Below are 20,762 nucleotides of genomic sequence, written 5' to 3' on the forward strand. Positions count from 1 at the left end.
TTTTTTTTCCTACTAAGATATTTCTAGCACTACTTCAGGTGACATTAGCTTTGGGAGTCTCCATCCCAATCTGACCTGTCACTGATTAGGCTGTGGAATAAACAAACCTTTAAATAATAGGATGAGAGCCGCATTTGGAGAGAGGCCGGGGAGTTGTCTGTCACAATTTGGGAGGCTTTCGAAACACTCCCATGGCTCGTAAATTTCCCCGGGAGATTATAGGGATGTGAAGCCGGGGATGCCCCCAAGATTCCAAATGTTCATGTAGATCATTCTTGGTGAGCGTCATCATTCATCTCCCACTCGACTACGTCGACAGCGGCAGTCTCCGTGAGCCGAAGTTTCTACTTCCTGCGTGAGCTTTTTGTTATTTTCCTTCCTAATCAGCCAATTTTAAACATCTTTTTTTCTCTTTCATATTTGATGATGATTTGAAAGACGTCTGTATCATGGAATCTGCAATGAGACTTGTGGAATCGTTTGCATTTAAAATGTCATTTTTCCACAAATACAAATGGAAGTAACTTTAAAAACTAAGCTAAAATAAGTAAACCCGTATTAAAATGACACAAAAAAAAAAGGACCTGTGGGGGTTGAGATTGTCACCAGTGCTTTGGATGCTTACTGAACTGAGTTCTCAAGCGGTTTGGGCTTTCGAGAGATTTTAAGAGCCGAATTTTGGTCTAATTCCAAATTGTGTGCGTTTGTCCTCCAGATCATCGCGGATCGAACGCTCTGACCCAATACGATGCGTCAAGTCCTGCCAGCCCAACGACATCGCCTGCATCCTGGATGAGACGCACTCAGTGTCCCATACCTTCATCTCTCTGCCGACCTTCAGGGAGTTTACGAGGCCCGAAGGTGCGTATTGCGCCCAAATTTGTTCGAAAAAATGACACAAAATGAGGAAGGCAGCTGATATTGACTTAACTGCTGCACAGTATGCGGGGTTTATGCTAGTTCTCATGAGTACCTCGATCGGTGAAGGAAATAAAATAGTAAAGGAAAATGTGTAAACCTATGAAGCTCCTGGGGCAGGGGTGTCAAATTCATTTTAGCTCAGGGGTCACATGAAGAAAAATCTATTCGCAAGTGGGTCGGACTGGTAAAATCATGATATAAAACAAGTAGTGTAAATTATATCTAATGATTGTAAATTATATCAATTGTTGAAAATTTCATAAAAATAATAAAGATAAATAAACCCAAATAACTTGCCCCCCCTTATATTCCAATATAGAAATTTTTAAACTGCATGATGCAAATGGGAATTTTCTATCAGTTTTTCCATTTCCTCTTAAAATACATACTTTGTGTATATATCATTGCATGAAAAAAAAATTGATGAATTACAGTGGAAGGAAAATGCCCTATTCAAAATAAGAGGTTCTTCAACTTATTTTCAAGGAATGCAGTGAAGGGCAGAGAAAATTAAACAAAACACAATGCTGCTGTAGTGTCTCATTTTGGACACTGGAGGGCACCCAAGTAATTACAAACATGACAGAAGAAGTTGAAAACTCATTAAGAAATCACGGTCACATACAATACAAGCCTGATTGTTTATGATACATCTTGGACATTGACGAGAAGGTTTCTCATTCTAACGAGAAATTTTTCTGTAGAGCAAAATCGTTCTGATCCTACCAAGAATTATCGCTAGTTCATAAACAAGCTCTTAAAGTTCAATATATCAGCGCAGCATTCGTCCCGTCTGTGCGTCGGCACCCTTTTCCGATTTCATGACGCCGGGATGACCCGACGCTACCATTTGCGTTAAATTACCACTGAATCCTAAGCGAAAACAAATGACTCTCCCCGAATTTGCGCACGCCGTTTTTTTATAATCCCCAATAAGAAACAAAGAAAACATGTTTTCGTTAGCTTATTACACGGCGTACCCGCATAGCGACTTGAACGTTTTAAGCCAACTCAAAGCGTGTGTCACTGTTGTCATGACTAATATTATTTATTTGTTTCTTTTTCTCTCTCTGACCGCCAATCATTGAAGCACTTTTCTCCAAAGTGGCTTTTCCATAATGCTTAGGCATGGTTGTGTTACATGCCATCTTGGCTTGAAACGAGTAACCGGCGCAATCACTGGCATACCATGTGAGCCAGCAATTGGCCCGCATGTGGAGTCTGTTTACGAGTGTGTTAACATGAGAGGGAGACTTGTCATTGCTCATAAAATACAAGCGGGGATGTGCCGGAGGCCTTTCGAGCCTTCCTGTGACCTTTTGGTAATAGACCCGATTGCTGTTTTTTGTTTTTTTTTCCCCTTTTCTGGCCGCAGAGATCGTTTTCCTAAGAACCACCGTGCCGGCTTATGGTTCCTACCGCTTGGGAAGCTACGATGTCAAGTTCAACATCCTGGAGGGGAACGTGGACGAGGCCTTTGACATTATCAAGCGTGTGGAAAATGGACTTTATGTGGGTGAGTGGCGTTTTTGATGCGTTCGCGTCGGATCGTATGGTAGGATGCGTTCGCGGGAAGATCGCCAAAGCGAAACGCGAACGAGGTTTACTCGTCACCTATTTTCAGTTCTTGAGTGGAATCTATCCCAGGCAAACAAACTTCATCGTGTGAGTGAAACCAGATAAAACGCAACGAAAACGCCGGAGCATAATTAAATCTGTAACACCACATGGGTGACCAATGAACAAGGCTAATAAAAGAATGCTATTTTTTTTTAAAACAAAACTAAACGTGGTCACGTTACAATAGAGATGTAATAATGCAGGGGTGTACACAAAAAATAAAGATGAATAAAGTCAAATAATGGCCTTATTAGTGCCCTATCTATCCCAATACAAACACATTTTTTAAAATTGCATGACATGGATTTCTTTCTGAACTTTTTTCCATTTGTTTATAAAATACATTTTCTGTAAGGAACACAAGAGGATGAATAATAAATGAATAAATTTGGTAATAAATAAACACAATGAAAAAACTGTTCCAATCAAAATATGTGGCTGTACAACTTTGTTTCAAGGAGTACAATGAAGTGCAAAGAAAATTAAACAGTATAAAATGGTGCTGTAGTATCTCATTTTGGACACTGGGTGGCACCCACATAATAAAATACATGACAGATTTTTGCATGATATTTTGCACTATTATTAGCACCATTGTTTCTGTTTTTCTGTTTTATTGCAATTTATTGTTATTTTTATTGCTATTTGTTTATTTGCTCGATTATGGGATGTACTCAGCTGCTCGGGGATGTGAACAGAATAAGAATTCTATTGTGTGGTATAATAATACTATACAAATGACAATAAAACTCTTGAATCTTGAAATTGAAAACTCACCAAAAGTCACATCAAATACGGAAGCAATGTGTGCTAAGTGCTAAACTGTAAATAATCGAGGGCCGTACACCCCTGATGTTATGTCATATAGTTGATAAATGCATTCACGCACAAATGTGGGGAACAAAATACAAATCTACGTAAAAATGTTTCTTCATTTTTATAACAAGATGAAAATAGATGCCAATTTTGCTTCATATCGTTTAGCCAGTCATTGTTATCAAGGGAGCATGTTGAAGTGATATATCTCCACTGATAGACAAGCTTTGTATGTCATAGAGAAGCTAAGTTTAGCCTGGGTTGTCTTGGGCACATAGTCTTGATATTACATGAGCACAGTTATTTCATTTTCTGGACAAAAATCATCTTTTTTTTTTTTTAAAGGAAATTTAAGTTTGACGAAACGATTACCGTTCTTTCCGCACTATAAGGCGCACCGGATTATAAGACGCGCCGTCAGCCTTGGAGAAAATGTAAGGCTTTTGGGTGCGCCTTATAGTGCGGATCAAACAGCTTCTGAATCATAGCGTGTTGTACATCGCAGTTAAAACGACGATCCCACTTCAAGGATGCCGCGTTGGCGGAAACGCACTTCATTTCGCTATCTGTGGAAGCGAGGTGGGGCCTCTTAAGTACGAGGCTGCCGTGAGGCCAAGGATGACACATGGCCGGGCACATTGTTTGTTTTGCCTTGTGTGCTCAGTTGCGGGCCCCGGTTAATGGAAGGCCTTCCTTGCCTTGATGGATGGATGGAGGGATGGCCTGTCAGCGTACACATCTGTCTTGAGAGAATGTGACTGGTTCACGCTCTATTGTGGCTGCACACAACTATGTATGTGTCTTGTTCCCTTGTGAAGAAACAGATGTGAGCTAACTGGCTCAAGACAGAGCCCTGGATGAGCAGTGTCGGAATACGTTTTGTTCCGCGGCTCCCCCTACAGGCGGTCTTAAGAACAACATTAGTGAGCGTTTATGGCCCTTTGGGGTAAGGCTCATTGATATATGGTTTTGGGACTGGAAGCTCCATCTCAGACAATTTAATTTTGAGATGTCAAAGCTGCAGTGTTATTTAAAGCGCCCTTATTCCCCGAAGCTCGACAGTCTTTGGCATGCTACTGTGGACATGTCGCATTTTGGAAAGTGCACCAAGCTGTGGATGCTCTCCATCGTGGTGACAAATAAACTACCCTACTAACAAGCAATATAATTCGCCAAATATAGGGCGCAACTGTGTATAGGACACAACCTTCGTTTTAGGGTCTAATTCTGGTACAGTGGACCCCTGGGTTACGGCATCCCTACGAAGCTTTTTTTACGCTACGATGTGGAATACTGACTTTTTTTGTCCCCTCTTTATGGCATTTATCTCGCTTTACGGTTTTTTTATGACCTGTGGGGTTGGTTGTGTTTTGGCTCCCTCTTCAGGTGTTTTTAGGTAATTGCTTTTATTTTCTGTTGGTGTCAAACTGCCTCCGCTGGAACGCGTCACAACAATGCCGGTGTTTGTTATGACCTGTGGGGTTGGTTGTGTTTTGCCTCCCTCTTGAGGTGTTTTTAGGTAATTGCTTTTATTTTCTGTTGGCGTCAAACTGCCTCCGCTGGAACGCGTCACAACAATGCCGGTGTTTGTTATGACCTGTGGGGTTGGTTGTGTTTTGCCTCCCTCTTGAGGTGTTATTAGGTAATTGCTTTTATTATCTGTTGGCGTCAAACTGCCTCCGCTGGAACGCGTCACAACAATGCCGGTGTTTGTTATGACCTGTGGGGTTGGTTGTGTTTTGCCTCCCTCTTCAGGTGTTTTTAGGTAATTGCTTTTATTATCTGTTGGCGTCAAACTGCCTCCACTGGAACGCGTCACAACAATGCCGGTCTGCTATTGGCCGGCGTCTCGACTCCCTAAAGTACCGGTACAGGTCTACTACTGGTCAGCGTGAAGAGGTCACGGAGATGCTGGTCTGCTAAAATCATGCAGCCCTATTTGAGGGCAATGCTACACCCAAGAAGTATTTTTTTCCCCCCCAAATATTTAGATAACCTAAATTTCATCTTGTTTGTTTTTGCAAGACCTACTTTTATGGATATGATCATCCCTTTAGCATTTGTTACAACGTAAAAGATTTCTAGTCAGCGGACAAGAGAAAGCGTAGAAAAAAAAAACAGTGAAGTAATCCCGGGCACTTAGCTTCATGTGGTTGGATGTATTGTTCCGTTTCCCCTAGGCGAAGCCTCAGTGTCTCGCCGAACATTAGACTACTTCAAGTGACGACCACATGAAAGGCTTGTTTGTGCGGGGCCCCGGTCGGATGCTTATTGGATGCAGCTCTCGCATGTTGACACCAGTTGCCCATCACGAGAAATTGAATGGATGTTGCTTTGATTTCTCCGACGGTGCGGCTTACGTAAGCGCTGTATGAAACTCATGGACGTGTCGCTTAAGGAAGCTTAGTTTCCAGTATCTCCTGTGTCTCGCCGGGTTGTGGAGCGCTGCAGACATTGAGGCTCCACTAATGAACAAGTGCATGAAATCAAGCTCACTTTGTCCGTTATTTTTGGATCCGTCTTTGTTTCTAAAAGGGACAAAGGAGGCAATTAGGAATTCCCAGGATTCATTGCTAACATAAAACGGAGCTTCTCAAAGCCTTTTCTGTTCCGCTCACTTGCTTAAAACCAGTCAGCTGCACGCACGCGTCGGATATCAGCCCGGCAGCGGCGCTCGTTCCGAACTCGCCGTCATCCATTACTGGCTCTCGCGGCGCTGTCGCTTTGGGATGACGACCCTGACATCTGTATAAACATAAAAGGAACTTCAGCTTTGAGAAACACTTGCCAACACCCGTGACGACTGCAGTCTGGGAGTCGACCACACAAAAGGCACTCAGGTGAACGCAATGCTGATCCACCGCAAAGTGGATTTCCAAAGGGCAACTCGAGGTCTTTTTCTGCTCAATTTATTGAGTACCGTTTAGTAGTACAGCGACCTATCGCGCCTCAGTGCATCGATGATTTATTTTTATTTTTCAAAGGACCGTCACCTCACGGCAGCGCATAATGCACCGCAACACTCCCACGCTCAATCCGAGCGTGGAGTCTGAAGCAATCTATCAGCTAATGCACAATCTTGTTCAAATGAAGGCACTTTTGCTGAAATTAAAGCATTTTTTCTACATATGGCACTAAATAAGGGCGTTAGTCAAGAACCCGACTGAAGCATTATGTGCTTATGTCTGACAAGCATGCTGAACTTACCATACATATATGAGACACCACCCATCATTTTATTCGTTTACCTCATAATGTGATTGAGGCATTTTCCTTCCACTGGATAATTGTGTTTCATTGTAATTATTTCACCATTCATTCATTTTTGAATAAAATCATCTTTTTGTGAAGGAAAATGTAAGTTTTCCGCACTATAAGGCGCACCGGATTATAAGGCGCACTGTCAGCCTTTGAAATCGCCCTTAGGTGTGATTGGGTGAGTGAATGGTTGTTAGTTTCTGTGTACCCTGCAATGTCCCGCGCCTACAGCCCGAAGCCAGCTGGGATAGGCACCAGCAAGCCTGCGACCCTTGTGAGGATAACCGGCTCTAGAAAATGGATGGCTGGATGGACATATATGGAATATAAAGGCAACTATAAGAAAAACTTTTCATCCCTTTGTGTGGTGTGCTCTGTTCTTTATCATCACCACACACGTTATTTTCTCATCTAGTATGGGGTCTTGTAAAAGTGATTGTACCTTGCTTCATTCACGATGAATGGGCAAAAAAAAACAAAAAAAAAACACAACGGTATAACAAAAAAAGAAAAAAAGTATTTTCTTTTCACTTCTGATAACTGTTTGGCCTTGGCAGAGGTCTGACCTGTTAGCTTTCACTCTTAACTCTCCACCATTGCCTTGTTCCTCCGCTCGTCTATTCCGGTCCGTAAGATCATTCTCATCGCCAAGATCCCTCGCCTGTCATACTTGGAAAGACAAACAGTGGAGTGAGGCATTATTCATACTAACAGTGGATTAAGGAGCATGTTTGCACAGAGTTGATGATGGGATGATTGACAGTAAGTGGTTAGCCACCCTTGACCTCCCCGGGAGGCCCCTACAATAACTCTGCGAGGGGCCTTAGAAGCTCACAGAGAGGGCAGTAAACCACACAGACACACCTGAGCTCCCTCTAATCCTCCTCTCATTGGGACCGCTTGCTCCAAATTGCGGAGTAAAAATAAAAACCAAGGATCCCCCCTCAGAGCGGTATTTAGATATTCTGTATAAACACATACTTAGGCATCACTCGCATGCTACACATAATAAGCAGCATGTTGACGCTGAGAACTACAGTATTTAATACTTAACTGTGAAGATCTAAGATCTAGATTTGTTGATGCCGCAGTTGAACTCAAGTGTAAAAAGTGGCACGTCCTTATTTTCATGTCTGTATAAGCCTCATTTCGTCTGTTTAGGAATAGAGGAAGCTGCCATGGTGGGCTGTTCTGGTGTTTTGAGGGTGTTTCTTTTTGCATGCGCCTGACCTACCTGACAGTTTGCTGAACGAAACTTTGTGCATATAGTCCAAAATGTTTCGGTTTTTGTGTGGCGGATGTCATGGGCTGTTAGCTGGCTATAGCTAACAACATCCTGGTAAGAGGGATATTTGGCCGGCTAAGGTTGTGCGAGCAACAAACGAAAGGGAGTTTTCAAATGTGGATATTGAACTGGAGGGAAAAAATTAGCTTTGCGCTAGCTAAATGGAGGTCAGTTGTGATGTGAAAAGAATGAAAATGGGTCCAAAGAGGGCCAAAGAGGGGGGGGGGGGGGGGGGGGGGGGGGGGGGGAGTTCTGCCATTGGAGTTGGTAGAACGAAGAGTTGTGGAGGTTATAGTTATTTTGAACTAAAAAAGGTTTCTGTGTTTGAAAAAACAAACAAACATTTGTTTAGTTTTTCTTTTTCGGAATTAAGGCGGTCTGAGTGCACACAACTAACAAGTTAGAGAATTCTATTTTTGGATTTAGTAAACCAGGGGTGCCCAAACAATTGCCCGCGAACAATTTGCAGCCTTCCATCCATTTTTAAAGGGACAGTGTGTAAGATTCAGCCCGTTTTTTCATCAAAACAAATAAACTAGATGATTGTAAATTTCAAAAACTTGCAAATGAATGTGTTCTTAATGACCAACAGTATGATTTAAATATAATCATAGGTCTAGTTATCGTTAATTTATATTACATGAGGGGTGGCACTTCTCCGGAGGCGGCCATGTTTGTTATAACTACGGACAATGGTAAATGCAGCACCTGCAGCACCTCCTGCTGGCCGTAATGAAAAACGGTCTAAATTTTACACACTATCCCTTTATAAAATGTGCCACTAAGTTTGTTTTATACGCTGTAAAGATTTTCTAAACATACAAAGATGCAAAATAACTATTTACAACCAAACTAGTAACATTTCTCTTCGTAACACTGTATTGAAAGCTATTTCGGTAGCAGTCTAAAAAAATGACTGCGATATACAGTTTAAACAATATCCAAATGATGAATTGATTTTGATATCCTTGCTAAATTAAAAAAAAAAATAGTGGCCTATGCATCCTTAAATTTTCTGAAAAATTTTCATCGTAAATCACCCGCCCGCTCCCCAACAGCACGTGCAATTTGTTAGCGTGAACACGCAATTTAGTGCCCCCTATTTGAGAGCTTAGTAAATCAGGCGCTTGGTCTTTGCTCGTCATTTGGGGATCTGGTCACTGAGCCTCTTCCCCTCTGAGATTTGGCTCCTAAAGTGGAGTCCTGCAGAACCCAGCTGTCGTGTATGATGGTTTAGTGTCTTACAAAAAAAAATGTCTTACATACATTTTTGGGGATCAGCGTCCCTCTCAAGTTCTGGCCAAGTATTCTTTCAGCAAGATTTTATCCATCAATCAAAGTTGCGCGGAGGGTCATTTGCACGGGACAAGTCCATTTCCATGCTCTTCATCATGCGTGAACCAAAGCAAAGCCAAACATGGGGGGTTAGTCATCCCTGGAATGGCTCCTCTTCATGAGTAATTATTTGTAATGGAAGGGCTTGTATGTATCATTACTCAACTGCTGTCTTTTTTTTTTTAAATGCGGGACGTTTCAAGTCTTGGAAGACACAATGCAACGTTTGTCCTCCGAGGCAAAAACGGCACTGCAAACTTTATCGAGCCGCGGCAAAATTCCCGTCATTTTTGCGATGCGAGTGGGAACGTACAAGCGCGGTTTCGTAAGCTTCGCAGACGAAACCGAGTCGGCCGCGCGGCGGCGGCGCTGGCAGCCCGTGAAACGGGCAGCGATGTGAACGAAATGGGAAGTGGACAGATTGTCTCTGTGCAGGTAGTTGGCAGCATCCGGTGGAATGTGAGCCTCCTGTGCGAGACGTGACTAGTTGAGAGCGGCTGGAAATTGCGGCGCCGACTCGCGGTTGCTCTGATGAGGAGTCGAGGACAGCCGCGGAGATAAGGCGCGGTAACAGGGCCTCCGGTGGATGGCGTTTTGCCGTAAATCATGACAAGGAAGCGGCCGGCCCGCCAGAGAGCGCCAAGCTCTTAAGAAATAACCTGTCGGCCTAAATGGAGATTAGCACTGGGCCCTAGCCTCCTAACAAGACAAGGTCTCTCTTGGGTGGTCCCCGATTTCAGCGAATAGATGGAGTGATAACAAAGCAGATACTTGCAGTCGATGTTGCAAACGTAACGATTCACGGGACGTATCGCTCACGGTACGGGCGATTTATCAGAAAGGTTTTTCTTGTTGAATTTATATTATTTGTTAATGTATTCTTTGATTTTCAGTCATTCTATTCTAGTGATGTTGTGACGATATCAGAGGTATTATTATTATAACTGAAATTTCCAAAGGATGTTGAATGTCCATTCATCAATTTCATTTATTGGTAAGAAATAAATGGGTTGTATTCATGCCCACGATAGCAAAAAAAAAAAAAAAAAAACATTTTCTTAAAATCTGCGATTCATTTCTCACTTAAAAGGGTTTGTGAAATACCAAAACAAGGTCTACTCTGCCTCTGCGTAGATTTATGCGCCTAAGACAGCCCTAGGGCTTGGTCACTGAATATTTTGTCAGTTTAGTAAAATTATGACACTTGTAAAATGGCAATTCTTAAAGTAATGACGTCTTATACAATTATTTTTATTCTCACAAAATTGTGACTAATACTAGAACTGTCTCTGAAACTCTTCTTATCTGGATATGATTGTGTTAGAGATGGACTAATAGATTTTTTTTTTATAGAGAACATATCAGTAGATAATAGCAGTCAAGGAGGCTGATAATCATTTTCAGCAAATGGGAAAGCATTTTTTTTTTTAATTCTGATTTCAGCTCTTACATTTGCTGAATTCTTTTAGCACAAATGTTTTGAACAAAAAGCTTTGCATAACGTTTTTCAAAATGAAATTGAGAAAGTGTATTTTTTTAAAAAATTCTAACCCAAAGTTTTAGGGCTCTCTCTCAGTCAGCAGCATGTCATCAAAGTGAAATAAAACCAAAATCATTCTAGTTTTTGACAATACTGTAAATAATGCTCTCCAAATAAAATTAAAAAAAGCTTAAATTTCACCTACCTTTTTCTGTTTTCAAACAAAAAAATAAAAGCTAACAATAGTAAACATATTTCAGACTGCTGCTAATGTTAATCGAAATGCTGATAATTGGCCAATTCCTTGCATTAAATGTATTAATTTCCAAAAATGAGTTATCTAAGTAGTATAGGTGATGATGATATAAGGATTGAACCATGCTGTTAAGTCAAGTTTTCACCTCATCACCATTTCTATTTTTCGCTCTCCACTTGAGGGTCTTTGCTTTTCCAAAGGTCACTTGCAGTGGTACAAAAGTTGCGGTCAAACATAACGATGCGTGCTTTATCATCTCAGCTGCTGCGGCCCGCAGCCGCCAAGAAAAGAAGCGAGCGATTCCCCACTCCACTACGTTTGGGTGACGTCACTCCCTAGTGAGCAATGCTGTCCAAAAGTGACACACGGGCCATTTGAGAGATCTGTAACTCTGACTCACTTTCAATTGAGCTGAAAATATCGCACCAGTATACGCCAGTCTCCTCGCCCCCCCCAAAAAAAACTCCCGCCTCCCCTTTGGAGTGGTCATGTTTGGACAGCCTGACCTTCCAGTCTGTCCATGTTGTAGCGACTGCACTATTAACCCATCCCTAAGGACCTATTATGCTAGGCTTTACATCGCTTTGACATCTTGACTGCTGCACAGAAGTAGTACAAAAAATATCCCAGTTGTGGCTAAAGAACAGTCCAAAGGATGTTTTTTTTGTTGCTATATTTGCATTCCGGAAACTTGCATACTACTTGGATGCTCTCCGTTGGTTTCCGCGCGGTGAACAAACACTTGCGCCGTGACCAGAAGCCAAAGTGCAATTTTCATTTATTTTTGGTGATAAACACGTTTATGGGGAATTCCTTGAGCGACTGCATATTAGCCCTATTTTTCTGTCTATCAAAAATCACATCTTTACTGTTTGAAAGTAAACCTAAACCCTAACTCCAATCCTGACCTGAACATGAACCCTAATTCCCCAATTAGGGATATTCAATACCCCTTCTTTACAGAGCAATACTAGTGGAGGTATTCAACTCTGGAGTAGTCACAGATAGTGATACCAAGTACCAAGACCACTAAAAATTTTCAAAGTCAAGTTCCCCTCCAAGCATTGCCGGTCACCATACTGAATCAGTGAAGTTCCCTCGGGGTAGCGGCTGTCGCACGTCGACCAAACTAGGGCCTGTAATGCAAAAGGAAAAATAAAAAATAAAAAAGGACGACGCGGAGGCAAAGTTGACACTGCTAGCAAGACTCTGCTGTATTTTATTTTGCTATTTTGCTTCGAAATGCGCAACAATCTCGCCTATTTGTTCTTTTTCATAATTTACTTCTTACTTTCGTCAAGCGTGCACACCTCATGCATCCGCACTCCCTCTCCCCAATAAACGTCCACACGCAGTTCTTGCTTACATTTAGGTGCCAACCCACAATCTTACGACGTGATCCGCCACGTTTTTTCGTCCTCTCTTTATGGTATTTTACCTGCTTTACGACAAAAAACAACTGTCATGACCCTAGGTGTTGGCTGTATATACTTTTGAAAAATCTGTCATACAGTGAAAACGTGAAACTTTAACCAAGATATAGTAAGGAATCACTGTAACCTTCTTCTTTTTTTTGCGGGATTTCTGCTCCGACTCTTCCAGACCAGGAAATTTCATGCCTCGACCGGCTAATATGGTTGAGACTTTTCTGGATCAAAATTCGATATCTTATTCCATGTCTATGGGGGCTAATTCTCTCTCTCTCTTTTTTTTTTTAAATGAATGGTGCTGACACTTTGGAAACAACTAAATCTTAGTCCTGCTCTACTGTTACTGTGGCAACATCATCCCAAAACAGGAAAACACGAGGGCAACTCTGGTAGGAAATGGGCTCCATTCCGCACTCTTCACACCGCTTATCATGAAGATCTACGGCAATCTTTTTAGCACCCACGCAACTTCACCCCCCCCCCCCCCCAGTCCGACCCCACCCCGAAAGGACTCGTGAGCGAAACAAAAGTGACAGAGTGGTAGAGACAGCGGTTCCGCTAGCTTTGCTTCCAGTTAAAGATGGATCCCCGGAGGAATGCCTTTGCAGCTGTATCGCGTGACTGCGACCGCTCCCCTCCGTCACACACACATGGGACTCATTTACCCTGGTGGGCCATAGGGACGGTGCCCCATCAGGAAGTGGAGAGAAGGGAAGAGAAGACGCAGAAGAATTAGTATGATGGTTTCTCCTGTCATGTCGTGCCCCTCACATTTTATGATGTTCTACAGTTACAGTAACACATCCCGGCCAAATTGCTATTCAATTTTCTTCCCTGCCTCTCCTCGTCGACGGTACCACTTGCTCTTTTTGAGGACGCCACAAGATGGTGCCAAAGCCCCGTTTTATTCAGAAAGTAGTACAATAATCGATCCCAAAAAAGTCCCAACACCACCCAAGTTGCTTTTCATCCTCTTTTCCTCCTCGCCTGGAAGCTCCGTTTTCAGCGCGAATGGTCCAAACCACCTCAGTTTCGCCCATGCTTACTCACGCTCAAAACTCCTTTCCAGTGAATAATAAAATAAATCAAGATAGCTTCCACAGCTGACATTTGTCGTCGGCGCTCGAAACGCATGAACTGCGCATTACATCGTGATTATTTTGATGCTATGGTAACACTTCCTATCTGTGTTTTAGCTTTACGTTTGTTTTTGTGTGTTCTAGGTGTCGTCCGGCTGGTGAAGCCTCTGATCGGCCCCTTAACCACGATACTCAAACTGTCCATGCGAAACCTGACGGTCCAGGGTGACTCGGGTCAGAACATTATCAATGTTTACGTCTTCGTGTCAGAGTTCTGGTTCTGAGTGTTATCGTCCCACAGTTTTCTGTGAGCACTGAATACATTGCTAATGCTACACATAGCAACGCTAATGGCGGTTTTGGGGCAAAGCTTTTAGTTTCTTGGGACAGTTTCTGAGTTGAAACGCCGCCAGCTGCCACGCTTTGGTTTGTTGACAAGCTCAGCCCGAGTCGCACTTGTGTGTCGCATCGGGCAAAACTGAGCACCTGACATGAAATTTGACGTTATCAAAATCAAACGGGGGTCTTCGGGAGTGGACATCGAGAACTTGACTAAAAGAGAAAGTGCATGTCTTTGAAAGGTTGTTTATGTTACTTTATACACTTTGTTTTTCCAACATCCACTCTTGATGCATTTGTGTTTTGTATTTTTTCTATAGAATAAACACTATTTTACATACAATGTTACCTGTATTATTAATTAGTCATGTAATTTTCATAATGGGGAGGGCATATGGACCTCGGGAATAGTGTAATTGCAGTAACGCTCTTGTTATTACATTAAATTGAACTTTTTAAGTTGCTATTTTTTCCCCCCAAATCACAATAATGATTAATATGATAATTAAAAAAAATAAATAAATAAAATTCTGCTCAAATTTTTATACCTTTTCCTTCAGGTTAAAATGTTTACGAGATTAGTGCTCAAGTGTTAATGTTCCAGATCAATTTACATTTATTATTATTTATTGATTTGATATTATTTTCTGCATCAAAAAAGTTCAAAAAAATATTTCTGGTATTTCTAAGTAAGGAATGACATTTTTTTTTACGCATTGTTATTTTTTTCTGCTTCAGAATAACCTGTAACCAATATAAACCCTGTTAAAAGTAATGCTAACATTTGTTGAAAAAGTTGATTTATATTCCTTTTTTCAGTTGTTAATATTAAAAAGCATACAATTTCAGGTATACTTAGACACGTTTTACATTGAATGATCTTATTTATAGTCACCGCAGAGTGTGTGTGTGTGTGTTGGGGGGGCGAAATGTTTTCTTTGTTCTGGGGGGAATGAATATAACGTAACTAACCTATGACCTAAGATGGTTTATAAAACTATCTTAAAATAGATTAGCCACGTTCGTTGTCTTAGATCATAGGTGTCAAACTCCAGTCCTCGAGGGCCGGCATCCTGCATGTTTTCTGGTTTTCTCTCCCCAACACACCTGATTCAAACCAATAGCTTATTAGCAAGCTCTGCGGGAGCTTCAAAATGATCCCAATCATTTGAATCGTGTGTTTTTGAGGGAAAAGGTTTGAAAACATGTAGGATACCGGCCCTCGAGGACTGGAGTTTGACACCTGTGTCTTAGATGATTGCGTAATGACTGTTGGCAAAACGAACATATCACATCAGGCCCCAGCTCACCGCGAACCCTAACGAGGAAAAGTGGTAGAAAATTGATGGAGGGATGTACTGTAAAATCCTTCCACGAAACCACCACACTCTTGGCGATATTTTAAACACACTTGAAGGTCTCTGTTATTACTTCCATCCTTCTTGTTGTCTTCCACTTACCAATCCAGTTTGACACACATAAGCAATATGAACAAATCTGCGTGGCGCCTTGAGAACGGGTCAACGTTTGAGAACTTTTTGTGCAATGGTTGGAATTACGACAACAGGAAACTGGATTGCAATGGTTCAGACGTGTCAATATTAGCCAACAAACAGAAACATGCAAACAGTGCTATCTTGGGCCCGATGGACTTTTTATGCCCGGCGGTCTGTGGAACGCCAGTTTCCATGGTGACATTTGGAATATTCTATTTGTTTTGGCGCCAAATGATATCTGGCGAAGAGGTGGCTCAACACCTTGGCCTCCCAATGCCCTCGAGGTGGACGTAAGAAGCATCCGTCCCAGATAGTCCGTGCGTGCGTACGGACACGTTCGTGGCGAGATGGGCTTTCCGGGAAAGTTTTTCTTTGCGAGGGATGAGAAAAGAGGTGGCGGCGTGGTCAACCCGAGCAGGCCAGCGCATTTCTAATTACGTTGATCAGTGAAGTACAAGTCCTCTTCTTCCCGTCAAACATCAGAAGCAGCAGCGTAACAACAAGCCTGTAATCATTACTGCGGCCGAAGCCTGCCGACGCTTCAAAGACAATAGAGGGGAAGCTCCTACGCCCCGACCTGCGCAGCCTTCAGCTGTGATGGATTTTAGGATCCTTCTGAAGAGGATTAGCCTCCTTGCAGGAAATGGGGAGGGTGGCGGGTCAGCTCTGTGGTCTACATGAAAGAGGGTCTGAAAAGTAGCATCTTTTGATATGTTGCAATGATCCGACACTGAAACGAGGAAATTACATGAGGGCACTTGAGTTTAACTGCAAGTGTAAATCGAAAAAATAAACTTGCTTGTAAGAACTCCGATGAGGCTTAAAGGGGAATTCGAGTCAAAATTTATTTTTACAGAAATGTCATCTGCAACCCCATTAGGCTGGATGTGGCATTCAGATTACCGTATTTTCCGCACTATAAGGCGCACCTAAAAGCCTTAATTTTTTTAAAAAGCTGATAGTGCGCCTTATAATCAGGTGCGCCTTATATATGGATCGATATCGAGATTGGGATTCGGAGATGAGGAATAAACCGATAAAGTAAGATTGACCTGTTTCTTTTGTGTGTTTACAGTTGAACAAGGTTGCTCATATTGACATTGAGTTATGCTATTGAGAGTTATTATTTGAGTTAATATTGTTATTACTTTGAGTATTGCTATTATGTGATTGAAAAAGTTTGAAAATATGTCATTAATTGAGGGTGCGCCTTATAATCCGGTGCGCCTTATATATGGAAAAGGTTTTGAAATGTCATTAATTGCGGGTGCGCCTTATAATCCGGTGCGCCTTATAGTGCGGAAAATATGGTAATTTTTCATTTTTCATTTCCATTTCAGGGAGGGAACCAGTTCGCCACTTTCAGTCAACTGGCAATGACATCACAGTTGTTCAGAGCCAATCACAGCTCACTTCTTTTTTATGTTTGGTCATGTGATGTTGGCTGGGCTGTGATTGGCTGTTACCTGAGCTCTGAACAACTATGATGACATTGCCAGTTGACAGACTACTTGATTCAACTTCCATGGATGCACTATCAATCACAATATCAAGTTTAGATTATTAGGGTTGCATAAAATATCCAACCATAAAGAATTTGGGGTTTGATTTACCCTTTAATCGTCGTGCTATTCTTTTTGGTATTCAACAAACTACTAAATTTTATCACGGAAATAATCAGATATTGACAAGACATGTTAATTAAATTTGAAGAGATAAGGGATTTGCTGCCAGAACGCGATGAAACTTGGACATCTTAATCACCGTAAACATTGCGAATTTCGTCCAAAATTGATACAATTTGACAGTTTATTGTTTCATTTATAAACTATGGAGATTTGTATTTTGTTTTACTGCTTCAGTTAACTACCATCCCGTCTGCGTGGGGTAAAAAAAAGAGCGAGCTCAGATTCTGGACAGATTCGAGCCACTTCAATCCCGAGCGAGCAAACATCTTCAGTCAGATATTTCATCCTGAGCCAGGAGCGAGCAGCTCTGCTCTGACTCAACTCCAATTGGATCTGATGAGCCGCTTTACGGATGGAGGGATGGCCCTGGTTTGCGATGGTGGTGAGGCCTACTGGTTCTAAGGATCTGGGGCTGATGGTTGTCCTCCCCCAGCCAAGGCCCCAAGACTCAGTACCCTTCCTGACTTTTATTTCCTGGCGTCCTACTTCTTGTTTCACCACAACACATTACAAAAGACAAGGATCCTTTATAACGCGCTGAGTTTTTCAAAACGACTTTTGCTCCGTTCTGTTTACGCCGCATGATTGCAAATATTTGTTTTAGATTTTAAAGGATGTATCTCACAGAGGAATATCATTTTGTGACTTTTTATGAAGGTAGATATTGCGATGTCCTGATCTTGAGCAAGTGCTCAATCGATCGCATTATTATCAGATGATAGGGTAGGGAAAAAAAATGGTTTTAAGTTTTGAAGTGCTACAAAGAAACTAAATGACCCAGAGGTACACAGACATTGCCAAAAGAAAAAAAAATGTGTGTATTTTATTTGCGCAGCACTAAAACACAGCCAGAAAGCATCGGAGCCTCTCAGAGCTGAATTAAAAACAACTAATTTACATTAATAGCTGAAAATCTGATGTGACGTTAAAACCACTGCTCAACTAGCCAGAGAAAATTTCATGCATCCATTATGTTGACCAATCCTAGCGGGGGTGACGGGGCCACTGGAGCCTATCCCAGCAATCTTCAAATGTTTGCCAGATGTTCAGCAACAGTTTACCAGCTTTTCTTGGTAATTTTAACAAAGAAAATTAAATTTGAACAAGCGAGGTACAAATTAAGCTTTGTTTGTATACGAAGCACTATTGCAGAGAAAATCAGTTCTCCATGCATCTATCCAGAGGAGTTTATGAAGTGACATTTTGCTCAAGTCCAACAGATGGCAGACCTATACAACCCAATTCAGTAAAAGCCAGCACCTTAACAATGCCTTTTTTTCTGCACAGCTGCCTCCTGAATATTTCTGTTGCCAAAACATCTAAAAGAGAACAATTTCGTATTTTTGGGGCAAAAATTCACCTCCTAAATGTTGACATTCAGACAGTAGAACCTTAACTTATTAAGTCAGCATTCCAAAAATGCACTACATCTCATCTCAAGAATTTGCAAAAAACAAGTGTGACATAAAAGTTGCGGTAATTCAGGGGTTCTGTTCCTGGTGCAGAACCCTTGTTGAGGTTTAGGTTGACATACAGTCCGGAAGGAGGGAGGGGGGGGGGGGGGGAAGAAACACACACACAAAGCACACAAGTGTGTCCTCCCATAACTTATGCATTTGAAAAGTAACCATTTATAGTCATTACTGAGCTCAAGTGCTCGCCAGAGTACACAGAGAATCCGTCCCACTCGGTAATATAGAACTGAGGCGTACTCATGAAAATTCAGTGTGCAGCGGCTCAGTTAGGAATGCTCATGTGGATGCATACCACCGCAAAACACATCCAAGCACATGACAAATAACATGATGGACCCCTAAATCGCTCTATGACCGTTCACTTGTCACAATTGGGATCTTAATGTGGATGAAAAGCATATTGTTTATTCATGCGATGAGTCACAGTCATATTAAAATATGGCCGCATAAAACGTCAATAAAAAAAAAAAAAAAAGCAATGTTTGCTGGAAAAGAGAAGCTAGCCATTTTTGAATGTTTATCATGATTTTGTTTTGACTGGTTTTTATTGCCACATGTTCCCTATTTAATGTATTTCAAATGAATGGCATTAAAGCAAAAATGTGTGGGAATTTGACCTTAAAATAACAGCCTTGAAATGATATGACACTTCATTGGCTTTTAATAAGGAACATTCTACGTCACTGCTGTGGTGACCTCAGATCACCTTTTTTGCGGTACCGGCCAGGCGACCTCTGATGTTCGTATCTATTTTTTCATAGCGTTCCATTGAGTTTACTGCACTGCATTAACTTGATCGAGACATCTCAATGCGCAGCCTGTTAATGCGACGTTCATGGGGACCCCTGCTGTGTCTTACCAGCTTGTTGCGGTAAGGATCCAAGCAGATGCTTCCGATAAGACGGAGGAGGTTCTGGAAGCCATTGATCTTTGAGTTCCATATTGAAGCAGGGGATACGCTGTTTTCTCTTTACCCTCCTTCCTTGTTTTGCCTTTGTTGTGGTCAATGGGACAATCTGTTGCAGCCCTGTCCCTTTCTACAAAATACTATTAAAGGCAGGATCGGGTTACTGGAGAGAAAGGCATCTATAGGGGGATATGACTTCAGAAAATATTTTCGTACACATTGTCCCAATCACTAACAACATTGCAGAGACTATTAGAAAATTTGCTGTAAATTTATGTTTACACTTCAAAATCATTTCTAGGCCGTGTAAATTGGTAAGTGACTCTTCAGTAAAAAGCAATTTCTTAAAACCACCACCAAGAGATCACGGTTAGCGTTTAGTGATGTGTTTTGAGAAAATCAGGTGATTAGTTTGGAGTTATTGACAAATGTACGGATTTTCAAGGCAAATTTCCACTTTGGGATTTCTACAAAACCTTTTTAAGGTCTTGACTTTCATTTCCCAGCAGCCGAAAGGTTCCATTTGTAACCAAAGTGTGTGAAAATACGGGACTAATATATGATGTGTAGCATTCAAAGACCTCGGCGTAATGGGCGAAAACCCACACAAACACAGGGAGAACATGTGAACTCCACAGAGGAAATCCAGAGCAGATCTGAACCCGGAGCTTCAAACTTTTAAACCAGACGTGTCAACCGCTACACCATCATGCTGCTCCAGGTGGAAGCTATTTCCCCTTTCTCACACGACTCATTCTTGTGAACTGGTGTCATTCGCTCCCGATTAAAAAATACGCATCTCCCGCAATTGTTTGCCCTGTAATAAAACTAAGGCCTTTTGGTATTTCTTGGATTCCTGAGTGATGACGGCGCACTTTGCTTTTTAGAGCTTGCGGCTGTTCGCCGTGGAAAATGCAGCTCGCCGAAAAACTACCGTAGCTGTTTTCGTTGGGGTGTCTGCGGGATGAAACGAAGAATAATAGAAGGAGTCTCGCCGATGATGTTCGCCCTGCCGCAATTGGGAGCAGACCCACTGAGTGCTGGAGAAGGTGCGAGACTGAAAACCAGCAACTTCTTATAAATGAGCCACACTGGACTATGAGCCGCAGGATTCAAGATTCAAGTTTTATTGTCATATGTATAGTTTTAATCTACCGCACAGTAAAATTCTTATTCCGTTCACTTAACTCACTACATTCCACGTTTGAGCAATAAATAAATATCAGAAAGAATAGCAATAAATAACAATAAGTCATTTGTTGAGAATTCGGATGGCAGAAGAAGTCTCCTATAGCATCTATCTGATGGCAGCAGTTCAAACAGATCATTTTGTGGGTGTGTCTTGTCCTTGATGAGGACAAGACAATCACAAGAAAA

At 41.8% G+C, this 20,762-nt stretch overlaps 1 protein-coding gene across 1 annotated transcript in view; it reads left to right on the forward strand.

The window, feature by feature from the left end:
- fbln1 (fibulin 1) overlaps window positions 1–14,162 on the forward strand; it is a 36,558-nt gene extending 22,396 nt beyond the window's left edge. Inside the window, exons 15-17 of the mRNA XM_088417809.1 lie at window positions 716–861; window positions 2,297–2,437; window positions 13,625–14,162. Of these exons, the coding sequence (XP_088273935.1) occupies window positions 716–861; window positions 2,297–2,437; window positions 13,625–13,764 (427 nt within the window). The 3' untranslated portion in view covers window positions 13,765–14,162. The remainder of the gene's footprint in view (window positions 1–715; window positions 862–2,296; window positions 2,438–13,624) is intronic.
- The last annotated feature ends 6,600 nt before the right edge of the window (window positions 14,163–20,762 follow it).

Source organism: Hippichthys cyanospilos, chromosome 6 (assembly GCF_059441005.1).
Source record: "Hippichthys cyanospilos isolate Australia breed blue-spotted pipefish chromosome 6, RoL_Hcya_1.0, whole genome shotgun sequence".
Taxonomy (NCBI): domain Eukaryota; kingdom Metazoa; phylum Chordata; class Actinopteri; order Syngnathiformes; family Syngnathidae; genus Hippichthys; species Hippichthys cyanospilos.